The 21,109-nt window shown below is 39.6% G+C and overlaps 1 protein-coding gene across 1 annotated transcript in view; it reads left to right on the top strand.

The window, feature by feature from the left end:
* Positions 1-15,304, top strand: part of LOC149857215 (ATP-binding cassette sub-family C member 12-like) — a 69,980-nt gene extending 54,676 nt beyond the window's left edge. Inside the window, exons 21-29 of the mRNA XM_090063277.1 lie at positions 640-777; positions 2,774-2,960; positions 5,635-5,724; positions 5,841-6,030; positions 7,136-7,295; positions 8,209-8,287; positions 8,606-8,719; positions 11,551-11,715; positions 15,212-15,304. Coding sequence (XP_089919403.1) covers positions 640-777; positions 2,774-2,960; positions 5,635-5,724; positions 5,841-6,030; positions 7,136-7,295; positions 8,209-8,287; positions 8,606-8,719; positions 11,551-11,715; positions 15,212-15,304 — 1,216 coding nt within the window. The remainder of the gene's footprint in view (positions 1-639; positions 778-2,773; positions 2,961-5,634; positions 5,725-5,840; positions 6,031-7,135; positions 7,296-8,208; positions 8,288-8,605; positions 8,720-11,550; positions 11,716-15,211) is intronic.
* Positions 15,305-21,109: the final 5,805 nt, after the last annotated feature.

Raw genomic sequence — 21,109 nt, 5'->3', positions numbered from 1 at the left:
CACCCACCCCCACCATACAAGTCCCTGCTGCTGGCACTGGGCAGGGGAGGTCCCCCCATCATTGTGGCCATGCAGGCAGTACAAGCAACCCCCTACCAGAGCAGGGCAAGCCTACCCATCCCCCATCATGTGAACCCTCTGCTGCTGCTGCCAGGTGAGATACCTCCCCCCACCACACTTTCTGTCTCCTGCTATTGGGCAGGAGTCCCCCCCGCCACCCACCTTCCCTGCTGCCTTGCAAGCAGCATGAGCCCACTCCCCCAATGCCATGTAGGCAATGGCATGCCCTCATCTGAGATCCCCCTACCAGTGGTGCTAAGCAGGCAGCCCAAGCCTCCCCCTAGTGCCTGGGCTACCTCTCACCATGCTGTCCTGCTCCAGAGGCCCTATCCACTGCTGCAGAAGCAGGAAGAATGCAGGGAGTGATAGGTGGGCAGAAGCCCACAGGCCACCAGTTAGACAGCCCTGCTTCGAGGCATAGTTTCTGACAGAACAGCCTACTGGATGGGACTGCTCCATATTCCTTCACTACAGGACATTTGAAGTTTTAGTTAAAAGTACTGGGTTTAGCAATGAAGCAGTGATATACATCCATAGTTTGCATAATCATTGTATTATATTGCTTCTATTTTGTTGCAGAATATTCAAGAGAGCTATTCGAGAGCTAAAGAGAATAGAAAATATTAGCAGATCACCACTGTACTCTCATATTTCTTCTTCTGTGCAAGGACTCAGTGTAATTCATGCCTATGATAAAAAAGAAGACTATATCAAACAGTAAGCTGCAAACACTACAATTACACCTTCTTGGTTTTGCTTGGGACCCTGCTATGGACAAATAATATTACCTTGTTATTCTTCACTGAATTGTCAATACCAGGGGTTGATACCTGTAGTGTTATTGATGAAACCATTCTGTTATCACACTACATGACCAGCAACTATCTGAGAACGATGGAAGAATACTCCTGATATGTGCCATAGAATCTCAAAAGAGTCACACAGATAGCATTGTGTGTCCAGACTCGCTGTTTCAGCTTTCAAGCAATGTGTTCACTTATTCTTTGAATTTGAAGAGATCTCTAGTACCTAATTTAAGAGAAAGATTCAGTGAGCTCACATGGCTTGACTCAAAATTATACAGACTTTTATATAAAGGAGCAACACCTCCAGGCTTTGCTTTATGATGCCATGTGAACTGAACCATGCTAAATCTGTTCTATGGAGCTGAGAATAGACCTGCTTCTTTACTTCAGGATTTAGATCTTATAGCCCCTTTGGGCACCTATATACATGCAGCAAGGATGCTCCGATGCACTGCAATTAAAGTGTGTCAGAGCAGACTTGATTAATTGAGTCTGTTGCAGCGTGGTAATTACCGTGCTCCAGCAGACTCCAGCATCATGTGTATCAGCATCTCCATGCTGAAAAATGGCAGTGGGGACACTTTGACTGATGTTTGTTGATGTTTGATGAGCTTTAGTTAAAGCACCGCTGCCACCATTTTTCAGTGCGGGGACACTGATACATGTGACATGCCACACACTTTAATTAGAGCAGCTCTCAGAGCCGCTGTGATTAAAGCACTTCCCCCACTCCACTCCCAGACCACATATAAACACCCTTTAATTCCAAATTCCTTACGTATTCCTGAATATTCCTTACATATTCTCTCTCTTTTTTTTAAGACGGTTCCTGAAGCATCAGTAATCTAGTCTCCCAAGACACACTGCCTTCTCCAGAAGTCTAACACTTCCTTCCTTGGGGTCTTTAGGAAATACTGTATGGTCTCTCTCTCTCAGCCACCAGTTGTAGGACCTGCCTCTTTAAACCCATCTATTCAGAAACATAATAACCATCCTCTATAAAGAAGAAGATAAAAAATTGCCATTCTTGATATAGGTCTAGAAGGATAAATCCAAGGACATCTCAGCTCCAACTAGTTGTATCAGTTATTACCTCCACTTTCTTCTTCTTTTCTCACAGTCTTCTCTGGAGCTTGACAGTCCCTGGTCCTTGCCTGAGTAACAATGTTGAAAGGAGGCTGCAAGAAGAGTCACAGTCTCTTGCATTTGGGGGAAAATGGGGTAATGAGAGAGAGTATTCCCAGAGTGGGCAGGAAAAATGCAGGTTGAAAGACCAGCTGATGTACTTCCCCTATGTGTTTGATAGTGAAGTAAGGATGTCTTAAAGAATCTCTTTACATTGTAAAACTTTACCAGAGCACAGGTTAATTAATATAATGCTAAATACAATTCTGCCCTGAGTATAGCCAAGGCCTGTTATGTGGTTATGTTTAATACTACATGGACTCTGGCCTTACTAAGGCCAGATGATATGATGTTAAACATGAAAGCATTTTTCCATATGGTGGATCTGCTTCTCATGTACTCTAAATGGACTGTAAATAACATAAATAACATCTGCACTTACTTTAAGGCCCTTTACACTGCTGAGCTGTGTCACTAACAGCATTTATGGGTCTTATCCAGAGAAAAAAAAAGATACCACGACCACTAATATATGTATGTGTGGGGATTTATGGAAATGACATTAGGGATATAATTTGATTCCTTCTGATATAATTCTGACCTAGAATATCTACTCTTTTACTCAACTCTGTTTCCATAACATTTTAAATCAACTTAGAGTATTACATGAAGGCTATGAAAAAGGTAAATACAGCAGCTCCTCTACAGAGGGGATACAGATCTCATGTTCACATATTAAAACTATTTTATACTCACAATGTTCATCTTTATTTTAATTTCAGATTTAAAATGCTAAATGATGAAAACTCCAACCATTTTCTCCTATTTAACTGTGCACTACGATGGTTTGCACTTAGAACAGATATCCTTGCAGCTGTTATAACTTTGATTGTAGCATTATTTGTTGCTTTGAGCCCTTCTTCAATTAGTACTGCAGCAAAAGGCTTGGCTTTGTCCTATATAATCCAGGTAAAATGGAATGCTTGATATCCATATTTAACCTATGTTGTTAACTATATTAGTGCATATAGTTTTCCTTTTTTAGCCACTCTTTATACCTCCAAATGCCATTTAAATATTACAATGACTTAATTTAGAATCAGATTATATTATCAATACTTATAATGGGTGGTACTTTATTTTGCAAATACTTCACTGGATTTTGAAGCAAGGTGCTACTACCCAATGTGAGAGAGTGTAAGAATCCTACACTAGGAGAATACAGAGAAAACACATTTTGGAAAGACCTGAGATGTAAGCTCTATTGCTAATCTACATAACCATGTTACCTTGTCCTTATTTCACCCCATCTTACCTCCTATATTTTGTTAAACCTACTTTCATGCAACTCGGTGTGCACATATGCACCATGTCACAGTACATACTGTTGCCTTTTTATGCTACCACAATATGTATAACTAAATAGTAATTTCAAAGCACTCATGTTTACAATACGCTAAATATCCCTTAGCTTTATACAGAATTTACAACAAAAAATGAAGCCTCTTTTTTTTGAAAAGCACAAAAATAAATGAGATTTGCTTTGCAATCATAAATGAAAATTAATACTATTTTCTTCTTAAAAGTCACACAAGCCATCCCTGTTTCTACATAATTGGGGTAATATTGTTATTCTTTTTATAATGTTTATGTTCACAATACAGTAATAGAGGCATTTCCAGTAGGGTTGTGCAAAGCTTCAGTCGCTGATTCAGTTCAGCAGAAATTCGGCCCAATTCAGTGGCTGAATCTCTGAATCCAAATCGAACCAGGAGACCCTTTAATCTCTCCAAATCGATTTGGAGAGATTTGGAGAGATTTGATGATTAAGACATAGACACAGCTTTAAATGTTTTTTCTACATACCTCAGTGTACCAGGCAGCTCGTGAAGACTGAGATGGTGGGGGGGATGGAACGTCCCATGGGAGCACAGGGGGGTCCCCAGCATGCTCAGCAGCAGACCTGGAAGGGACCAAAAGTACTTCTGGTCCACTTCCAGGCCCACCAGGGAGTGTATGGGGTACCCCCCCCATGCCCCAGTTTTGTGGCTGGTGCCTCCTGGGTCTGAGAAGGCACCTGGGGTCCCCCCTGGCCAGTCGCTGAGCCAGGTGAGGTACAGGGGGAGGTACCCTGTGCACTCAGCACCAGACCTGGAAGTGGACCACAAGGTCTGCCGCTGAGCATGTGGGGGAACCCCCCACACTCCTGTGGGACACTCCATCTGCCCCACCATGTCAGCGTTCATGAGCTGCCTGGTATCTTGAGGTATGTAGAAAAAACATTTAAAGCTGTGTCTATGGCCGATTCACTGATTCTCCAAATCAGCAGCGAATCTTCAGATTCAGATCTGGCCGAATTGAATCGGGACAGTGATCTGAATCAATGAATTGAATCACTGTCCCCTGAATCGGGCCGAATTTGAATCCAAATTGAATACGGCCTGCTTCGCACACCCCTAATTTCCAGTTCTAATGGACCTATTAGAAGCAATGTCTGCATCTTTACTTTTACTTCTGTCCCTAGCCCACTACTTCTTTTCATGACATTTAGAACTCACACATCTGTTTAAAGTTTGTGTATAATAAATAAACATACCCAAAGAGCACTGCTACTGGGTTAATAATGTTGCCAAAATATATACTTTAAATATGTTAAAAATTCATATGAAAAAATGTAGCATTTGCTTAAAATACAATATTTGCTCTTAACTGTTATGTACTTAAAATTTCACGGTAAATATATTATTTAACACATTTCATTGACTACAGAATATCTCCTAACAGCAAGAAGAGAGGCCAGAAAAAACACAGGATTTCATGTCAAACTGTGAAAGATATTTTTCCATCTACGGCAGCTTGGCAGTCTCCACAGGCAGTTGTAATAGCTTTGAAATTGCCTGAGGGTCTATCATTGAGCTGTGTTGTTGATGGGCTTTTGCACTGCTTCATTCTCTTAAGCACCCTTTTACTTTGATTATTCACTTTTCTTTCCTCACCAGATATTTATTGTAGATAAAAATGAATAGAAAGCAGCTTCCCAATATGCATTGGGCTAAACAGGATATTCTGTGACTTGTCATGTGATTTACAAGTACTTTTTCAAACTCCCACATAAGGATTTAGACATCCAGGCCTATTACAGGGTAAAAATCATCAAATGCATTTTTTTCCTGAAGATTCTACAGTTTTAAAAAAGAAAGGAAGGGTGGACATAGCTGTGGGCTCAAAGGTGTTTATAGCTTTACTTGGGAGAGGCTGTAGAATGAAGGAATCACAGCAAGAGCCTGATGGGGATTATTGGCTGAACAAATAAAATGGATGAGACACCGATGAGAAGATCAGGCTGTAAGAAATTAATTTTTACAGGAATAAAGAACAAATTAGGCACCCACATCAAAAGCTGGCTAACTCCCCTTTGTGCCTTTGAAAATCTCCCTATAAATTATCACCATCAAAGCCACGACTCACATCAGACAGAAAATTTCATATAAATCTCTTAATAACATTCAAAAGAGTTCAGTAAGGTGATGTAATAAGTATAAACAAGTTTCTATGATTTTTATCCTGCAGAAACTTACATAAATGCTTAACTTCCTGTATATGCAGGTAATTCTATTGAAATAATTCTTTATGATTATTATAGTTGAGTGGACTTCTCCAAGTATGTGTAAGATCAGGAATTGAGACAGAAACCACATTTACCTCTGTTGAACAAATAATGGAATATGTCTTGGTAAGAAATATATCTACATGTAACATTAAGGCCATACCATTTATAAATATTATGGAATATTTAACTGTTCACTACTATGGATCAACTGAATATTGTTCTACTTTTATTTCTCTGAGACATGTGTTCCTGAGGCTCCACAGTGTTCAAATATTTTGAAGTCTCCCAAAGGCTGGCCAAATCAAGGGGAAATTGTATTTAAAGATTACCAAATGAAATACAGAGAAAACAGTCCTATAGTTCTCCATGGTTTAAATATGAGAATTCATGGTCAAGAAACAATTGGTATTGTTGGCAGAACTGGCTCTGGTGAGATACATATTTTTCCTTAGTTTTTTTTTTCTTTTATGGTAGTACATATAATAAATGTCATGAGTTTGTTATTTTTAGAGGAAATTTAATTGTAATTGTGATTTTACATTCTAAGAGCTCAGCTGTACCATTAAGATACATCCTTATATTAGGGCCAGATAGTCATAGTAGTAACAGCAGCCCAGGAAGAAACTCTGGGTAGAAGTATATTCCCCAAAGTTTTGGAAACATCAGAAGGGCTCTGTTCAGCTATTAATAGCCATAGGAATTTCAATACTGGATTGATAAGACTAGACAATATTATATCTATAAATACTAAACTATACTATAAAGTCTATTTTTTTATCTATAAGGCAGGCTAATCCAGAACTTCCTCCTTGAAAACACAGAGATCTGGGCAGTCATTGCCATTTTAGAAAACTGAAAACCATTATGTTAACTAACCTGCATGGGGACAATTGCAACAGAATCCACCACAATAGATTCAATCAGCCTTTTTTTTACCTATAGCTAATAAGCAAATGGAAATCTTGGGAATGTCTATAAATACTTCCAAATTTCTTACTGAAAGCATGACCCAGCACATGGCTCATGAAGTCTACTGTAAGTGAGGTTTTTCATGCTGAATTATTCTTATAACAAAAGTATTACCTGTATAGCGGTAATTTTTACACTGTTCTGTTATTTGATTAACAGTACATATTAAAAATGAAAAGCTTCTCATGGCTTTCAGCAAAATTTTCAGTGGACGTCCTCATTACATAGCCATTACTATAATTAACATTATTGACATACTCATTAACACTCTCAATAGAAAGCCCAAGAGTGAATGAGCATGAATAATGACATAATTTGTCACCCTAGAAAACAATCACTTCCAGTGAGAGATGTGGCACAGTAGCAGAGGAAGAGACAACTAAATTTTAGAAACTTGTACTGTGGCTATGCTATGCTAAACCAGATCTCTGAATCTGAATAAAAGGAAGGAGTTCAGATCACAGGTGTGTAAACCTGGAGCCTTGCAGTTCAAGCAAAATGCACTGTAAATAATTATTTTAAAAAACCACAAGGTATATCTACACTATTTTTTAATCCCCTACAGGAAAATCATCTCTAGGAGTGGCACTGTTTCGCCTAGCAGAACCAACTGCTGGTACCATCCTAATTGACAATGTTGATATCTGTACAATTAGTCTGGAAGATCTAAGAACAAAGCTTTCTGTTATTCCCCAAGATCCTGTTCTGTTTGTAGGTACAGTAAGGTATTTGGTGACATAATTCTAAATTAAACATTTAATTCAAAGTAAAATCTCATTTATCAGTACCATTTTTGGTAAGACTGCTAATATAATATTATAGTAATGATTTATAGTATTTGAGCAGTACCTAGAAGTCCTGACTAAATCCCATTCCAGCCAGCATATGACCTCAAGCTTAATGTGACTAAAATTGAGTTCATTTATCTTTTTCATTTCCTCTCCTCATACGTTTCTCATGACGGTTGATGCTTTCCCCCTAATAACTCACATAAAATGTTGCTTCCAAAAATAATCTCTGCTATTTCATTGCAACTATACCATCTTCTTTGAGTCAATCCACTGGCTTCATATTGTGCTGCCCATTGAGCTCACCTTCCTGTACTTGCCTACATAGCCCCATAAAACAGTGCTTGCCTATATATCTTTCCATCTTTATATTAAACCTTCATCTTCTCTCACAAGAACCACAATATCATTCTTCATGCTGCTTCTTATTTTTGGAATGTTTGCCCAACTTGCTCACCAACTTGTTTTATAATAGCTGTAAAAACCTCACTTCAATCTCTCCTACAGAAAATGAGGAGGGAGAAAGACAGTAATTAGAATGGGTTTAATCACTTGTGTAAAGCATGGAGAACTTAGATCAGATTTGCAATATCAATTAAAGTAGCTATTATATTTTTATAATAATATCAACCAGTTCTTTATAATAATAAAGTAACAAAGAGTATCACTATTTTGAAAAAGAACTGAGGTTTCCCCCCTAAAGCTACCTAAGAACTCAAAATATTTAACATGAAATATTAAAATAAAATGCTTCAAGGTAAGCTCAGTTCCTATTCAACCAACATTTTTCTATTCAAATTGAAATGATAAGAATTTGCAAAATAAAGACTATCTTAATTTTTCCTCTTAGGTTCAACATTGATCCTTTCAGTACTTACACAGATGATCAGATATGGCAAGCTCTTGAAAAAACATTTATGAAGGACAGAGTAGGTTTTGTGGTTTTGTGTCATAATTTATTTTTTTGATAAAGATATAATAAATGAAAAGTCACTGTTTATTTATTTTTTTGCTATTGTATCATTCATTATGCACTAACAATATGAATACATACTCTAATGAGAGTTCTGAATAGTGAATACCTACTTCCTGGTTCCCTCTTTCCATTTTATAGTGGCAGAATGTTTGAAATGTACTCCTCTGGAATGGTCATTCAAAATGACATCCTGCTAAAATGTGTGACAGAGAACAAGCAGCACATACTTTCTTAGTGGCTAATGTCAGAGTGGCTTTTTTATGCACTCTAGATATTGAAACTCCCAGGAAAATTACAGGCAGAAGTTGCTGAAAATGGAGAAAATTTCTCCATAGGAGAACGACAGCTGCTTTGTATGGCAAGAGCACTACTTCGAAATTCAAAAGTAAGTAGCTGGAGAGATTTGAATACTTCTAGCAATGGTCTTGAATACATGAGAGCTGTGGCAGGATGTGTCATCTAAAGAAAAGAGGAGGGGATGGGAACTGAAAAAGAAACTAACATAGATTAAAGACTGGGAGCTGTGGCACTTGAAAGTGCATCAAAAGATAGGGCCACATCACCCCAGGTATAACTCAGGCATGATTAGGTTCTGAGGAATTGTATGCCCCATCCCAGTAATCTGATGTGCAGTTTTTACAATGGGGCATACAATTCCTCAGATCCCAATTGCATGACTGCCAAGACTAAACCAGGTCCCAGAGCTGCCCCCGGCCTGGTCCCAGGGATCAGGCAGCAGTGGCTGTTTCCGCATTGCCCAGTGGCTGATTGCTGGTATTGCCCAGGACAGCCCTGAGTCTTGAACCAGGCCAGGCCTGTCCTGGCCTGGTTCAAGACTCAGGGCTGTCCTGGGCCTGATGCCAACACAATCAGCTGATTGTCGGCAATGGGACAATTGAGATGCGGTTCAAGATCTGGGACTGCCCCCAGCCTGATCTGGAGTGTAACGTAACATAATGCAATCCCTGGGGATCAAGATGGGGACAGCCCTGGGGCCCAGGACTGTCCTGGTTCTGATGCTGACAACCATCTTGTTGTCCACATCAGCCTGGGACAGTTCCAGATCTGAGATACATGCCACATGTTTAATTTAAGGTGCCCTACAAACCAACTGCAAAGATGTTCCATCTCCATGTTCTACTGAACATCTTTGTGTCTACTTTGTCATTTTATCACAACATAAATTGGTTGAAAATGTGACATTACAATTTATGGCATGATTACATGATACAAATGCAATGTATGTCAGGGACCTCAGTTAACACTCTAGACTTCAGTGAAGCTATATTCCAGCTGAGGGTTGATCCCAAGGTCTTTTTTTGGAAAAAAAAAACCACATATCTGAGCAGCATCTGCTGTTCAGATATACTTTTTCAAATGAAAATGAAAATTTTAAACTTGAAATGCAGACCCTGGCCTGCAGGGATTTTCCCTTTCAAGGAGCAAATTCCCACAATCAACTTTTTATATTAACCTATGCATGTCTAAACTTCCTTGAAATGAAGTCCATCAGAACTTGTTCCTGAGAGGAACTAAGCTATAATGTGATCCTAGATTTCCCTGTACTGTGCAGTTACTAAAATAAACCCATCGCCAAGCCATCACAGTACTCCTCCAGTATTGACACTCTGCAAGTCTACAATTGCAGCAGCAAACAAGTCCTTACAGATGCTTCTCAAAGCACAAAAACCTTGGTCTGGCTTTAATATCTATGTTTGAGCCTAATTTCCCTTAGAGTATATTAGGCCCAAAAGTCTGATCACTGTATGGGCATATCTACATGTCACCCTATGGTGACATTGTCACTGCACCATGCTTTAGTACTTTCTTTTGGAAGTACTAAACCACAGTGCAGCAACCACCCATACTGTGCCATGCATGCAGCACATGGTTAGTTTTAGCTGCTACTTCGCTGTAGCAGCATGCTAAAATTGAGAAGCGGGCTCCTATGGCAAAGTAGCAGCCAGTCATGTGTAGACTCACATGATCATTACGTTACTGTAGCATGTTGTACAGTGATGTAGCACATCACTGGGGTGACATAGGGTGACATGTAGATGCACCCTATAAGTATCAAGGCCTCAGCTTTTTTCATTTTAATACCAACACATGGACACTTTGTAGCTGGCCACTGATCCATGCAAATATCTGGTCCCACTTTTAATGTTACAAAACATGCATTGTTAGCTTAAATATGTTTTTAATTCTTTCACAACCACTCAAAAGAGTCAGGAAGATAAAGTTGCAATAATCCATGCCTCCCTGTACTACTATATTAAAAAAAAATTAAATGTATTTTTTCACCTTTGGCAAACAGTTTCAAATCATGCTGCTAAATCATAAGGGTCTCAAATTTGCCCCTTTGTAGTGGGTCACATTTTTAAAGGGACTTTTGTCTTCTCTACAATAAGGATTCTCAAGCAGGGTGCTGTGGCACCTTGGGATGCTATGAAGTTCTTTCAAAGGTATGTGGGGTACTGTGCAATATTGGCACTGTTATAAGTACAAAAAACTACACAATTCACAAAATAAATCCAAACATTTCAAAAAAAAATCTATAGTGTCAAAGATATTCTGAACTGTTGCAGTCTTTCTGCGTTCTTTGCAACAGTCAAGAGGTGAGTGAAAGCTAAGAGCCAGCAGTTTCTGAGGGGTGACTTGAGCCTAACAAGATTAACAATCACTACTCTAAATCCACATTTGCAATTTTGAAAATAAACATGGTAGAATTCAGCTCACAGCTGGCAGGACACCCCACTGAAGTTTGTACATGAAGAATCTTTACAATGCTTGTAAGTTAATAACACCAAGAAGTAAAAATAAGATTGTTAAATTCATGTCTGAGAATTTGAGGGCCAGGGAGAATTTTAAGTTCTGATCCTGTACAAACTTACACATATTTAATGTTCCTTCCATAAATAAGTGTAATATGAATAGTCACACACATTTAGCACATACCTAAGTAGTTATAGATTGGGGTGAAACCCAAAATCTCCCCATCCTACATATTTTCAAATAAAACTCAGTGATGTGAATTAAATAATCCAATTTTAATTTTTGTGGTTTGAAATAAACATTTTAAAATTAATGTGTATCTTAATAAACTCCATGTTTTAATATATGTTCCTGGTTATTTTAGTTTGAAAGCTTTATAAGACTTCAAGATATTTTATAACGATTACTACCACATGATTAAAAGCTTTTTTTCCCTAATAGATCATACTGCTTGATGAAGCCACAGCTTCAATTGATCCTGAAACAGATAGACTAATTCAGTGCACAATCAGAGATGCATTCAAGGACTGTACTGTCTTAACCATTGCACATCGCATCAACACTGTTCTGGAGTGTGACCGCATCCTGGTTATGAGCAATGGAGAGGTACAAGAATCAGACATGAAAAAGACCTAATAGACCACCTAATCCATCACTCTTCCACTGGCCACTTTTTCTTTATTGTACATTTTCTGAAGCTTTGCCCACTTTATTTTCAAATGTCTAAAACATGTGGGCTTCCATTATTTCTGAGGGGAAATTTTTCACCTACCAAATAGATCTCTCTACATGGAAGCTTTTCCTTAACTTTTCCCTTCTTAACTTCTTCCCAGTATTCCTTGTCAAACCCACACCCACCCAAGATGTCCTTCTTTTCCTTGGTGTTTACACCCTTTATTCTCAGCACCTTGGTCCCTGTACAACCAATAAATATGGCATGTGTTTAACTTTGGGGCCAAACTTCAGGGTCAATATTAGTCCTGTAAGTGCCTATTTGGGACTAACACAGCTCAACAAGTTTACACTATTATTCCTCTTTCTTTTGTATGGTGTCAGATATCAACTTCAAAATCTATGGGCCACTGTCTGGTATTATTGTTTAATAATATGCTGTCTGGGCATTTATAAAGATTGCAGCTTTTGATTAAGTTCTGTGCTGTTTGTTGGACACCACATTCACACAGGGGGTTGTCCAAGATGTTCATCTTGTGAAAGGTTGTTTTGCAACATCTGTATCCAGATCTCACTCTATTTCGCTTGATCCATGCTTCTCTGTCAAGGTCGTGCCCAGTGGGGGACTCATTTGGTGTTGATATAAAATACTGTAGGAATAGGTCTGACCGCTCCCAGTGGTCAGCCCACTCCATTGCTACCCATTGGTTTGATTCAGCATCCCTAATCTCTTCCAGGAGTTTGTGGGCTTCATGTACAAATGATTTATGACTTTTAAGCCTGTTAAACTTCCATTTGTTTCAGTCCTCAGTTAACAGTTGACAGGAGCAGGTGATTTTCATCATATCTTGCCTCTATTGCCAGCAATGATGTTAGGGTCTGTCTTTTTATATCACTTGGTCTAATGCCCAACAGTACAGAGAGCACATCTGTGTGTAAGTTGTGCAGCCTGTTGTGTGTCTCAGTGCACTGTTAAGTACAGCGTCAAACTTTTTAGTGTAACAACTTTTGGACCATACGAGAGCACAATATTCTGCTGGCATGTATAATCATGGCAAGTGCAGTGGTTCTAAGTACTTTGAAGTTGGTACCTCATGTCATGCTGGCTAAATGTCTTAAGGCAGCTAGCTACCCGTGCAGAGACTTTACTGCTGACCTTCTGAATGTGATGTTTATAGGTAAGGGAACAGTCTAATGTGACTTCTAGTTAGGTTGGAGCAAGCTCATGGGGAAGGATGTGGTTGCCTACTCTAATATTCAGCATGTTTCTGGGTCGATGATTGTCCAGGTAGAAAACTGAAGATACTGAATTATTGATGCTAAACTTTAAGTTACCTCTTGTGGAGACAGTAGCAATGAGTTCCATGTCAGTACTCAGTATCTTTACCAGGATTGTCACGTCTATTCCTTAGGCTACTATGGAGACATTGTCAGCATACATGTATTGTTTAGATGCTGTATGCAGGAAGTCTGAGGGATAGACATAGAAAAGCAGTCATGGGAAAAGTTTATGAAAAATGTAACTAGTTAAAAGTTAGCAGCCTTTAAAATTAACTTGAGTTAAGTTAAAAGTTAAATATGTCCACTTTCAACTAGTTAAAAGGTAAGTTAAAAAGAAAGTACAGTAAAAGCTCTGTTATCTGGCATCCCCCAGGAATGGGGCATGCCGGATAACAAAATATGTCGGTTAATTGAGTGGCCCCAGCTGCTGTTCCTCCCACTGCATCTGGGATGTCCCTCTGCCCCTCCCGCAGCATTGCCACCCTTCCTGCCATATCACTGCCCCTCCTGTGGGCCCCGCAGGACTAGGAGGCGGGCCTCGCACAGCCCCACGCAGCCTGTTGTGCCCCCAGGCTGTGGGGGATCAGCAGCACAGGCTGCTTTGCCCCGGGCCATGGGGGCTCGGAGAAACCAGAAGGGCCACGGTGTGCACTTCAGGTTTCACTTTTTCTTACAAGCTGCATGCCGGTTAACAAAGCACGCTGGCTTGTAAGGTGCCAGCTACCAGAGAGTTTACTGTAACTAGTTAAAAGTTAAGTTGATTTGTGAGAAATGCGTAAAACATGGTGAATTGCTTCTTAGCATCATTTTTCATCTTCAAATGCAATGAGCGGATTTCTTTTCCATAAGCCCACAGAAACACACTAATTTACTCAGAACTTACCCTGCTTTACCTGAAAATAATGTTATACTTGTCATACAGTTTACAGAATAACAATTTATCAATACCTATGTAACGTTAGATCCTTCTCACCCTCTTCATGTGAAATACTTTGTAAAAGTCAATGCATCATATAAGTATACCAGAATAACAGAAAGGAGATATTCATAGCTAGGTGACAAATAAAAGCTGTTTCCACAGAAAACCTCTGTTGCTACAATGTTTATTGCTCAAAAGATAACAAAAGGGTATGAAATACATCTGAATTAGAAATAATGAAAGTGTCTGAAAATCAAAATTAGACTGGAATGAGAAAATTGGAGAAAAATCAAACCTGCCCTCACAGGAACAAGAAAAAATAGGAAACACTGAAAAGAGGGATCCATCTTAAATTCCACTCTTCCTAGGGTCTTAAGCTCCTAGCTGAGCTGCAAGCAGGTGCCTCCCTCCACAAAGGATCTACAGTCCTAACCCACTGTCCTGGACATAGGTGACTAAATCTTTTATTTCAGTAAAAAGCAGGGGGAGGAAATGTGGTATTAGGAGCTCTATTTTATTCAGAGAATCAGACTCATAGGCACTGAAGGCTGGAAGGGACCTCAGGAGGTCATCTAATCTAGCTCCCTGCTCAAAGAAGGACCAGACCCAACTATATCATCCCAGCCAAGTAGCTCCGTAGTTAGCGCTCATCTGTGATGTGGTATATGGGTTTAAATTGTCTTTTCTGTCTGAAGGGATCTAAATGCATCTCCCCAGTACATAAAGCATCTGGGCTAGGGGTTGCTGCTCTAATTCCATCCTGTTAAAGCTATTTGATAGGTCAGCACGGGAAGGATACATTAGGCTGCCTGGAGTTCCATGCTATCACAGCTAGACTGCTGTCAGTACCCAAGCTAGCTGCTGTAAATCTCACTTTAGAGCCACTGCGCTATCTTGCAGTCAGTTGTGGAGTAAACACCCTAGCGGTTAAGCCTGCTGGCAATTGCCCTGTGGAGACCACTGGGGGAAAGGAAGTAGCGCTCAGACTCTCTAACGATATACTTTCACTTCTCCAGCTACGCCAGATAAAAATTGTCATGTGTAGCAAACATGTCTCTGGTCATGTAATTTTGGCTATATTTTTCTTTCTAGTAGAATTCTAGGTAATTCTAATTTATCACGACTGAGGCGTTCACATTCAAAGTATTATGCTACTTTGTATCTTCACATAAAGTAGTTTTACGTGAAGTGACGCAATGTTTATTCAATCTATTTTATGCTACTTTTCAGATAATTGAGTTTGGCAAACCAGAAGATCTTATGCAGAAACCAGATTCTACATTTGCATCACTCTTGGCTGCAGCAAGCAAAGGGGCATCATAGAAGACACATTGGGTTTTTTTGACTGTGTAATCAATGGAGATGCACAGATGATTCATATTATAAACGAAGCTATAGATTTCTTCATCTAAGTCCTTATAATAAAACCCAATTAGAAAAGAACACTGGGATTCTGGATGAAATCACAGGATCAGCCTATGAGTCACGTCAGCTAAAAAAATAAAAATATTGTATACATGCTAAATAAACACCTTTCTTTACACCAGGGCTGAAGTAAGAAATAGTTCAGTGGAAATTCCAGAAATATACATTCTTTTATATTACCAAATTCTGTCATCTAAAAGAGTTAAATTTTGTATCTCCCCATAAGAGTACAGTATAAATATATTACAATACCACCCCCAGAAAAAACACAATAAAAATATTTTAAAGGTTTTCGTATGAAATTGGAAATTAAATGCCTGCAAGGTTTTGGTTTAAATTCTGATTAATCTCTTTCTCTCTCTCTCTTTAATATGCAATAGATTTATTGATCCAAATATGAAATATGGTTTGTTGCCATGTTTTGTGTAGAGATAATCATCTTGTATACTCCATGTGATATAGTACAACAGGGAAAAAATTAAATGCTTTATCCATTGGGCATTACACTTCAACATTTTTTCCCTTGTTGTTTATCACTGAAACATTACCGAAAGCACCTCCTATTAAACACTTCTATTTTTCAAATGCTAAATTAAAATCTGCATACCAGACAACTCTGCTTGCAGATGCACTGCCATTTGGGCCTGCATGTTTATAATGATATTTTCTTTCATTGAAAAAGATATCTTCCAACTCTCCTCCTTTTATATACATGCTTATTATTTGATTAGAACATCGTAATAGCAGCAGTTTTTGTGTTTACTTAATACTGTTACGAATATTTCCAGAAGAATTTAGAAAATAAAGAGTGTCAATTAGCGGTGACCTTTTGAAAATATTTCAAAACCAAAACAGTTCTGGTGAAATATTGACCTTTGGATTGCTTTTATAACTAAGCCTAAATTCCTATTTGTGTTAATTGTTGATGCAAAAATGTTATTACAGTATGCTTGCTTGATATGGCTAAAATCTTAATTTATATGCATTGTAAAATCAGCGCTGATATCAGCAAGGGTACAGCTCTCTGTTATTGTTGTATAGATTTGTTGTGTGCTGTTAAACAGTTCCTGTGTTTTACTCCAGAGACAATAGCAGTTCAGTGGTGGATGAAATGATCTTTTTGTAAAATGTAAAGTCATTTGGGATCTTTAATGATGGAAAGTGATACATACATGAAAACTATAATGCATTATTCAAATAATACCTCAAGATTTTGTTCATTCACAACACTTGCTGCATGCTGGAAACAATTATATTAAAAATCAGAATGAAAGATTGCACAATTTCTGACTTCTGTAAGGATTAAGATATATAACCATGATGGGCATCTTATTAAAACAACAAATGGCTCAGAACAGAATATATCTGATGAAATTTAATCTGGCTACAAATAAAATTAATTATGCAACTGTCAGGTGACAGGTAAGATTTAAAATAAATTGCTTAGAAGGGCTGGTGGCTATTTTATGTACCAGCACATTTACTGCCATATGTACTGCACAAGAGAACCAAGGATAGAAAATTCAGTTGAAACGTATTGTGCATTTAGGCAAGGAAATGAAGTATAAAGACATTTGCAGAACAAAGACAGCATAAATTAAACAACAAAATGAGGATCTGATGTGTGATCAAGTGGTAACAACTCTTTGTTGGTAAGGGCAACTCAAATCTCCGTTGTGTATTTGTGAGCCTCCAGCACTTGGACTCTGGAGATTACACTTCTGAGGGAGAAATATTCATAACCTCCTAGAATCTCCAGATGAGACTGCTGTCTGGGTTAGATTGCAATCTTTCTAGCCCTACCTGCTAGTTCCTTTTCTTCATCAGTGGGAGAAGGACTAATCTCTTCAGGACACTTGTAAAGTTTTTGCCTCTCTCTACTTTGCTTGGACAGTTTCATTTATGTTTTTTATATATATATATTTTTATATATATATATATATATTTTTTTTATATATATATATATATATTTTTTTATATATATATATATATATATATCTCCATCTATCTAGATAAAATATATATCTTTGCGCTCACAAGACATGTATATACACTCATGTACATGTATATGCACTCACAGTACATATATACACATCATTTTACTACAAGTGCAAAGATTTTTTGCTTTCCCTGGGCATGTCCTGACAATGTGCAGGGGCATACATTTCCCATGGAACAAGTAGCAACAGCACATATTTGTGCCACTGGTATTTGTCCCTGGGCACACCCCTGCATATGTGCTCTGGCACATGGCAAAAAGACCTGTGCTGGCCCCAGCAGCCTAACCTGGAGTTCTAGGGGCTTCTTGGAGTAGCAGAGGTGCCAAGCCAGCCACTGGCAGCCAGACGTGGCTTTGGCTGATCAGGCTCTGTTTCTGGTGACATATGCTGCTGCCATATGCACCACACCACTTTTATTAGCGGGGGGAAGGGGAGTGTGGTTGACAGCTGGATCTCCTGGTGCCAAAAAGCCTCTGTGCTGCTAATTAGCAGCATGGCAAATGGGTGCACATGCACATTTACCTGGACACACCCTCTGAGTCTCTCAGGTAGGAACTGTTTCTCTTCCTTGGACTTATTTTCAAACAGTAATGTAATTGCCTGCAATCTTTCACAATATGTGGCATATCACAACGTACAGAATCCCATGCCCAGAACTCAGTCACAGACCAAGACACTTATGGGTAAGATTCATTACAAAATAATATGGAGAAACACAGACTGTAACACTTACCATATTTCACAGTGTACAGGTAGATGTGGTGTATAACTCAGCGCCACTCACAGCAGACAGGGCCAGGCTCAGTGGTCAGGTGGCACAACCCTATCCCCTGCAAATGGCACTGGACTTGGCTGGTGTGGCCCAGGCAGTGCCATTCACGGGGGTGGGGCCATGCCAGCCGAACACTGAAACTGGCCCCATCCCCATCGCCATCCCCATTCCCTGGGAGTGGTACTGGGCTCAGTGCTCAGCTGGTGTGCCCCCATCCCCGGCAAGCAGCACTGCCTGGGCCACATGACCTAAGCGCTGAGCCCAATGTCCCTTGCAGGGGACAGAGGTATGATGTATAAGTAGAGGCTGAATTTTAAAAGTTAAAAATTGGGCTTCAAAACTCAACTTATATACCTTGCAATATGGTACTTAACCTACAAATGGGCTCACTGAAGTTGACTGTGATACTCATGCAGTAAGAAGCAGTCTAATTTGGGCAAATCATTCTCTGATTAAAGGTGGGAAAAGATTTTTGAACGTATCATTTACTCCCCCAAAATTTCATTTTTGAGTCAGGAGAAACAATTTTTAATTTGATTTTAATTTCAGATAAAAACATTTAAAATGTCAAAATGTTTTTGTAGTGAGTTGGGAACTTGCTTAGCTCAGACAATCCCTGTTTTCCCTGGGGCACACATACTCCCTGCAGGGAACAACACAAACGATGGGGTTTTCTCACCCCTGTGATCTTTTCCTAGATGGAGAGTGCCCATGTTCAGGTCTGCTGCTGCTAGCCCCACACTTTTCTCTCTCAGTTTCACTACAGCAACTTACAGTCTCTGTGTTCACAGCATCTCAGGGTTTTTTCACAGTCTCATGCAAACCCCTAAGAAAGAAAAACACTGCTGGTATGGTGCTCAGAGCTTATCCCAGGAGCCAACCCACCTGCTCTCTCCCCTGCTCAACTCAAGCCTGGGAGCTTTTGAACTCCCATAGGCCAGCCAATTATTGTTCTCAGCTGACCCAACCCTCCAGACTAGGCTGGCAACCATTTGCTTATTGCTTGTAGCCACATGGTAGCCCTGGAAGTGTGCAGCCTGTGTGCAGCTTGCAACAGTCTTGTTTGGATATTTTCAAAATGAAATGCTTCAAACTTTACTTGAAAGGATGTTTCAGCACCGCATTTACCCATTTAATTTTAAAATTAACCCCCCTACCAAAAGAAACCTTTTTCTTTTTGGATGAAAAATGGTTTTGGCTAATTTCAGCCAACAAACATTAAAACCAAGCATTCATACTATAGCTCTAACTTTAATATACAGACATCACTTTTTCATTTCCTGAAATGTTGCCAATTCTAAAAATTAATACTTCTATCATTTCTGATTTTGTCTAACACTTGCATGCTGCAGTTAGGGCCGGTCCTTGCTACTGTCAGGTTTGGAAAACTTGTTGTATACCCTAGTTTAGTTTATGTTTAACCTAAAAAGGGATAGTCTTTTTTGTTCTGTGTTGATACAGCCCCTAGCTCAATGAGGCCTAGATTATTACTAGGGCCCCCAGAAACAGTGCTAATACACTACTGTGCAATATTATTAGGCTACTGTGCAGTAGTGCCACTAAAAAGGCGTGCATCGGTGCTACTGTGCACCAGTGCCAGTCACTGTGCATTGATTTAGTACTTGGTTATACAAGTACTAAACTTAATGCACTGTAACTATAGTACATTAATGAACATGTAGACACACCCATGGAGATACAAATAATAATACACTTAGTTCTTTGGTGAACTGGGGCTTTAATATTTTATCCCAGAACTCAGAGATGACACAGTGCATGCCTTAATCACTGTCCAAATAGTGGGATACTACAAGAACACTCTATGCTTCTGCAAAGATACCGTGACACCTAAATGTCCTTTTCCCTGACATTCCTGTCATCAGTCAAGCAATAGTTTGTGACTGAAGTAGTGAGAGAGACAGGCTATGACAGAAACATAGATGGCATTTTTTTCTATAGTATCAGCCAAATCCTATTCAGCAGAACTTTTTCACACAGGTAAAAATTTAATTCAGGTAAAACCAACTTGTTTTAATTTTGCTTATTTTAGGAGTCTTTTCTTTGTAGAGATTAAACCCTCTTTCAAATGTGTCCTACAGTGCCTACACAGTAGATTTAAGTACTAGACAGCATTGATACCAATGATTCAATGTTTCATGCAACGACCAAAATACTTTTGCCAGTTTTAGTTTCATTTACTTTGATACCATGGAGTATGAGGTCTGGTTGGCTGGCCAGTAGATCTTGTAGAAGTGGGAGAGATTGCTCTGTGGTGGGCATTTTGCTCTTTGGAGATGCTCTTATTCTTCCTCTCCAAGGACTCAGCTTGCAGATTCAGAAGGATTTAATTGAGGGCTCATGTCTGTTTTGCACTTGTAGCCATGCAATTTGCTGTCTGTAAACCCATGTGGGTACACATTCTAAGCTGTTCTGTTTGTTAAATCCTGCTGCTATGGTCTGCTTACATCCTCACAGTCTTAAGGGATTTAACAGGCACTGCACTGCATTAAGGCACAATTTTGACAAGACAGCTGATGTCAATATGTATACAGAGCATGGGCGATTGGTGCCTCCTGAGTCAGGGGAGGCACTTGCCCCCACAGCGGACAGTCAGTGACTGGGGGGTGGTCCCCCACAGCCAATCCTGCAGATCGGGGGGGAGGGTCACCCCATGGCCGATCCCACCAACCCACAACTGGCACTTCCGGGCATACCACTGGGTCGGCAGAACTGGCCATGGGGGAACCGCTTCTCCTGGTGCATTCCCTCGCCGGCACCAGTGCTTTTGCCTGCTCCCCTCCCCGCCCCAGCCTGGGAACACTGCTGTCAGGGCATGCACCAGCAATCTCAGGGGGTTCATGTGCACACCCATACACCCCCTACACGTTGCCACTGATATAAAGACATCTCTAAAGAATCAGCTGGGGCCAT

This window comes from Crocodylus siamensis, chromosome 9, assembly GCF_052110815.1.
Source record: "Crocodylus siamensis isolate JL-2025a chromosome 9, ASM5211081v1, whole genome shotgun sequence".
NCBI classification, from domain to species: domain Eukaryota; kingdom Metazoa; phylum Chordata; order Crocodylia; family Crocodylidae; genus Crocodylus; species Crocodylus siamensis.
Note: the sequence above shows the minus strand (reverse complement) of the source record. Positions and strands in the feature narration are given on the sequence as shown.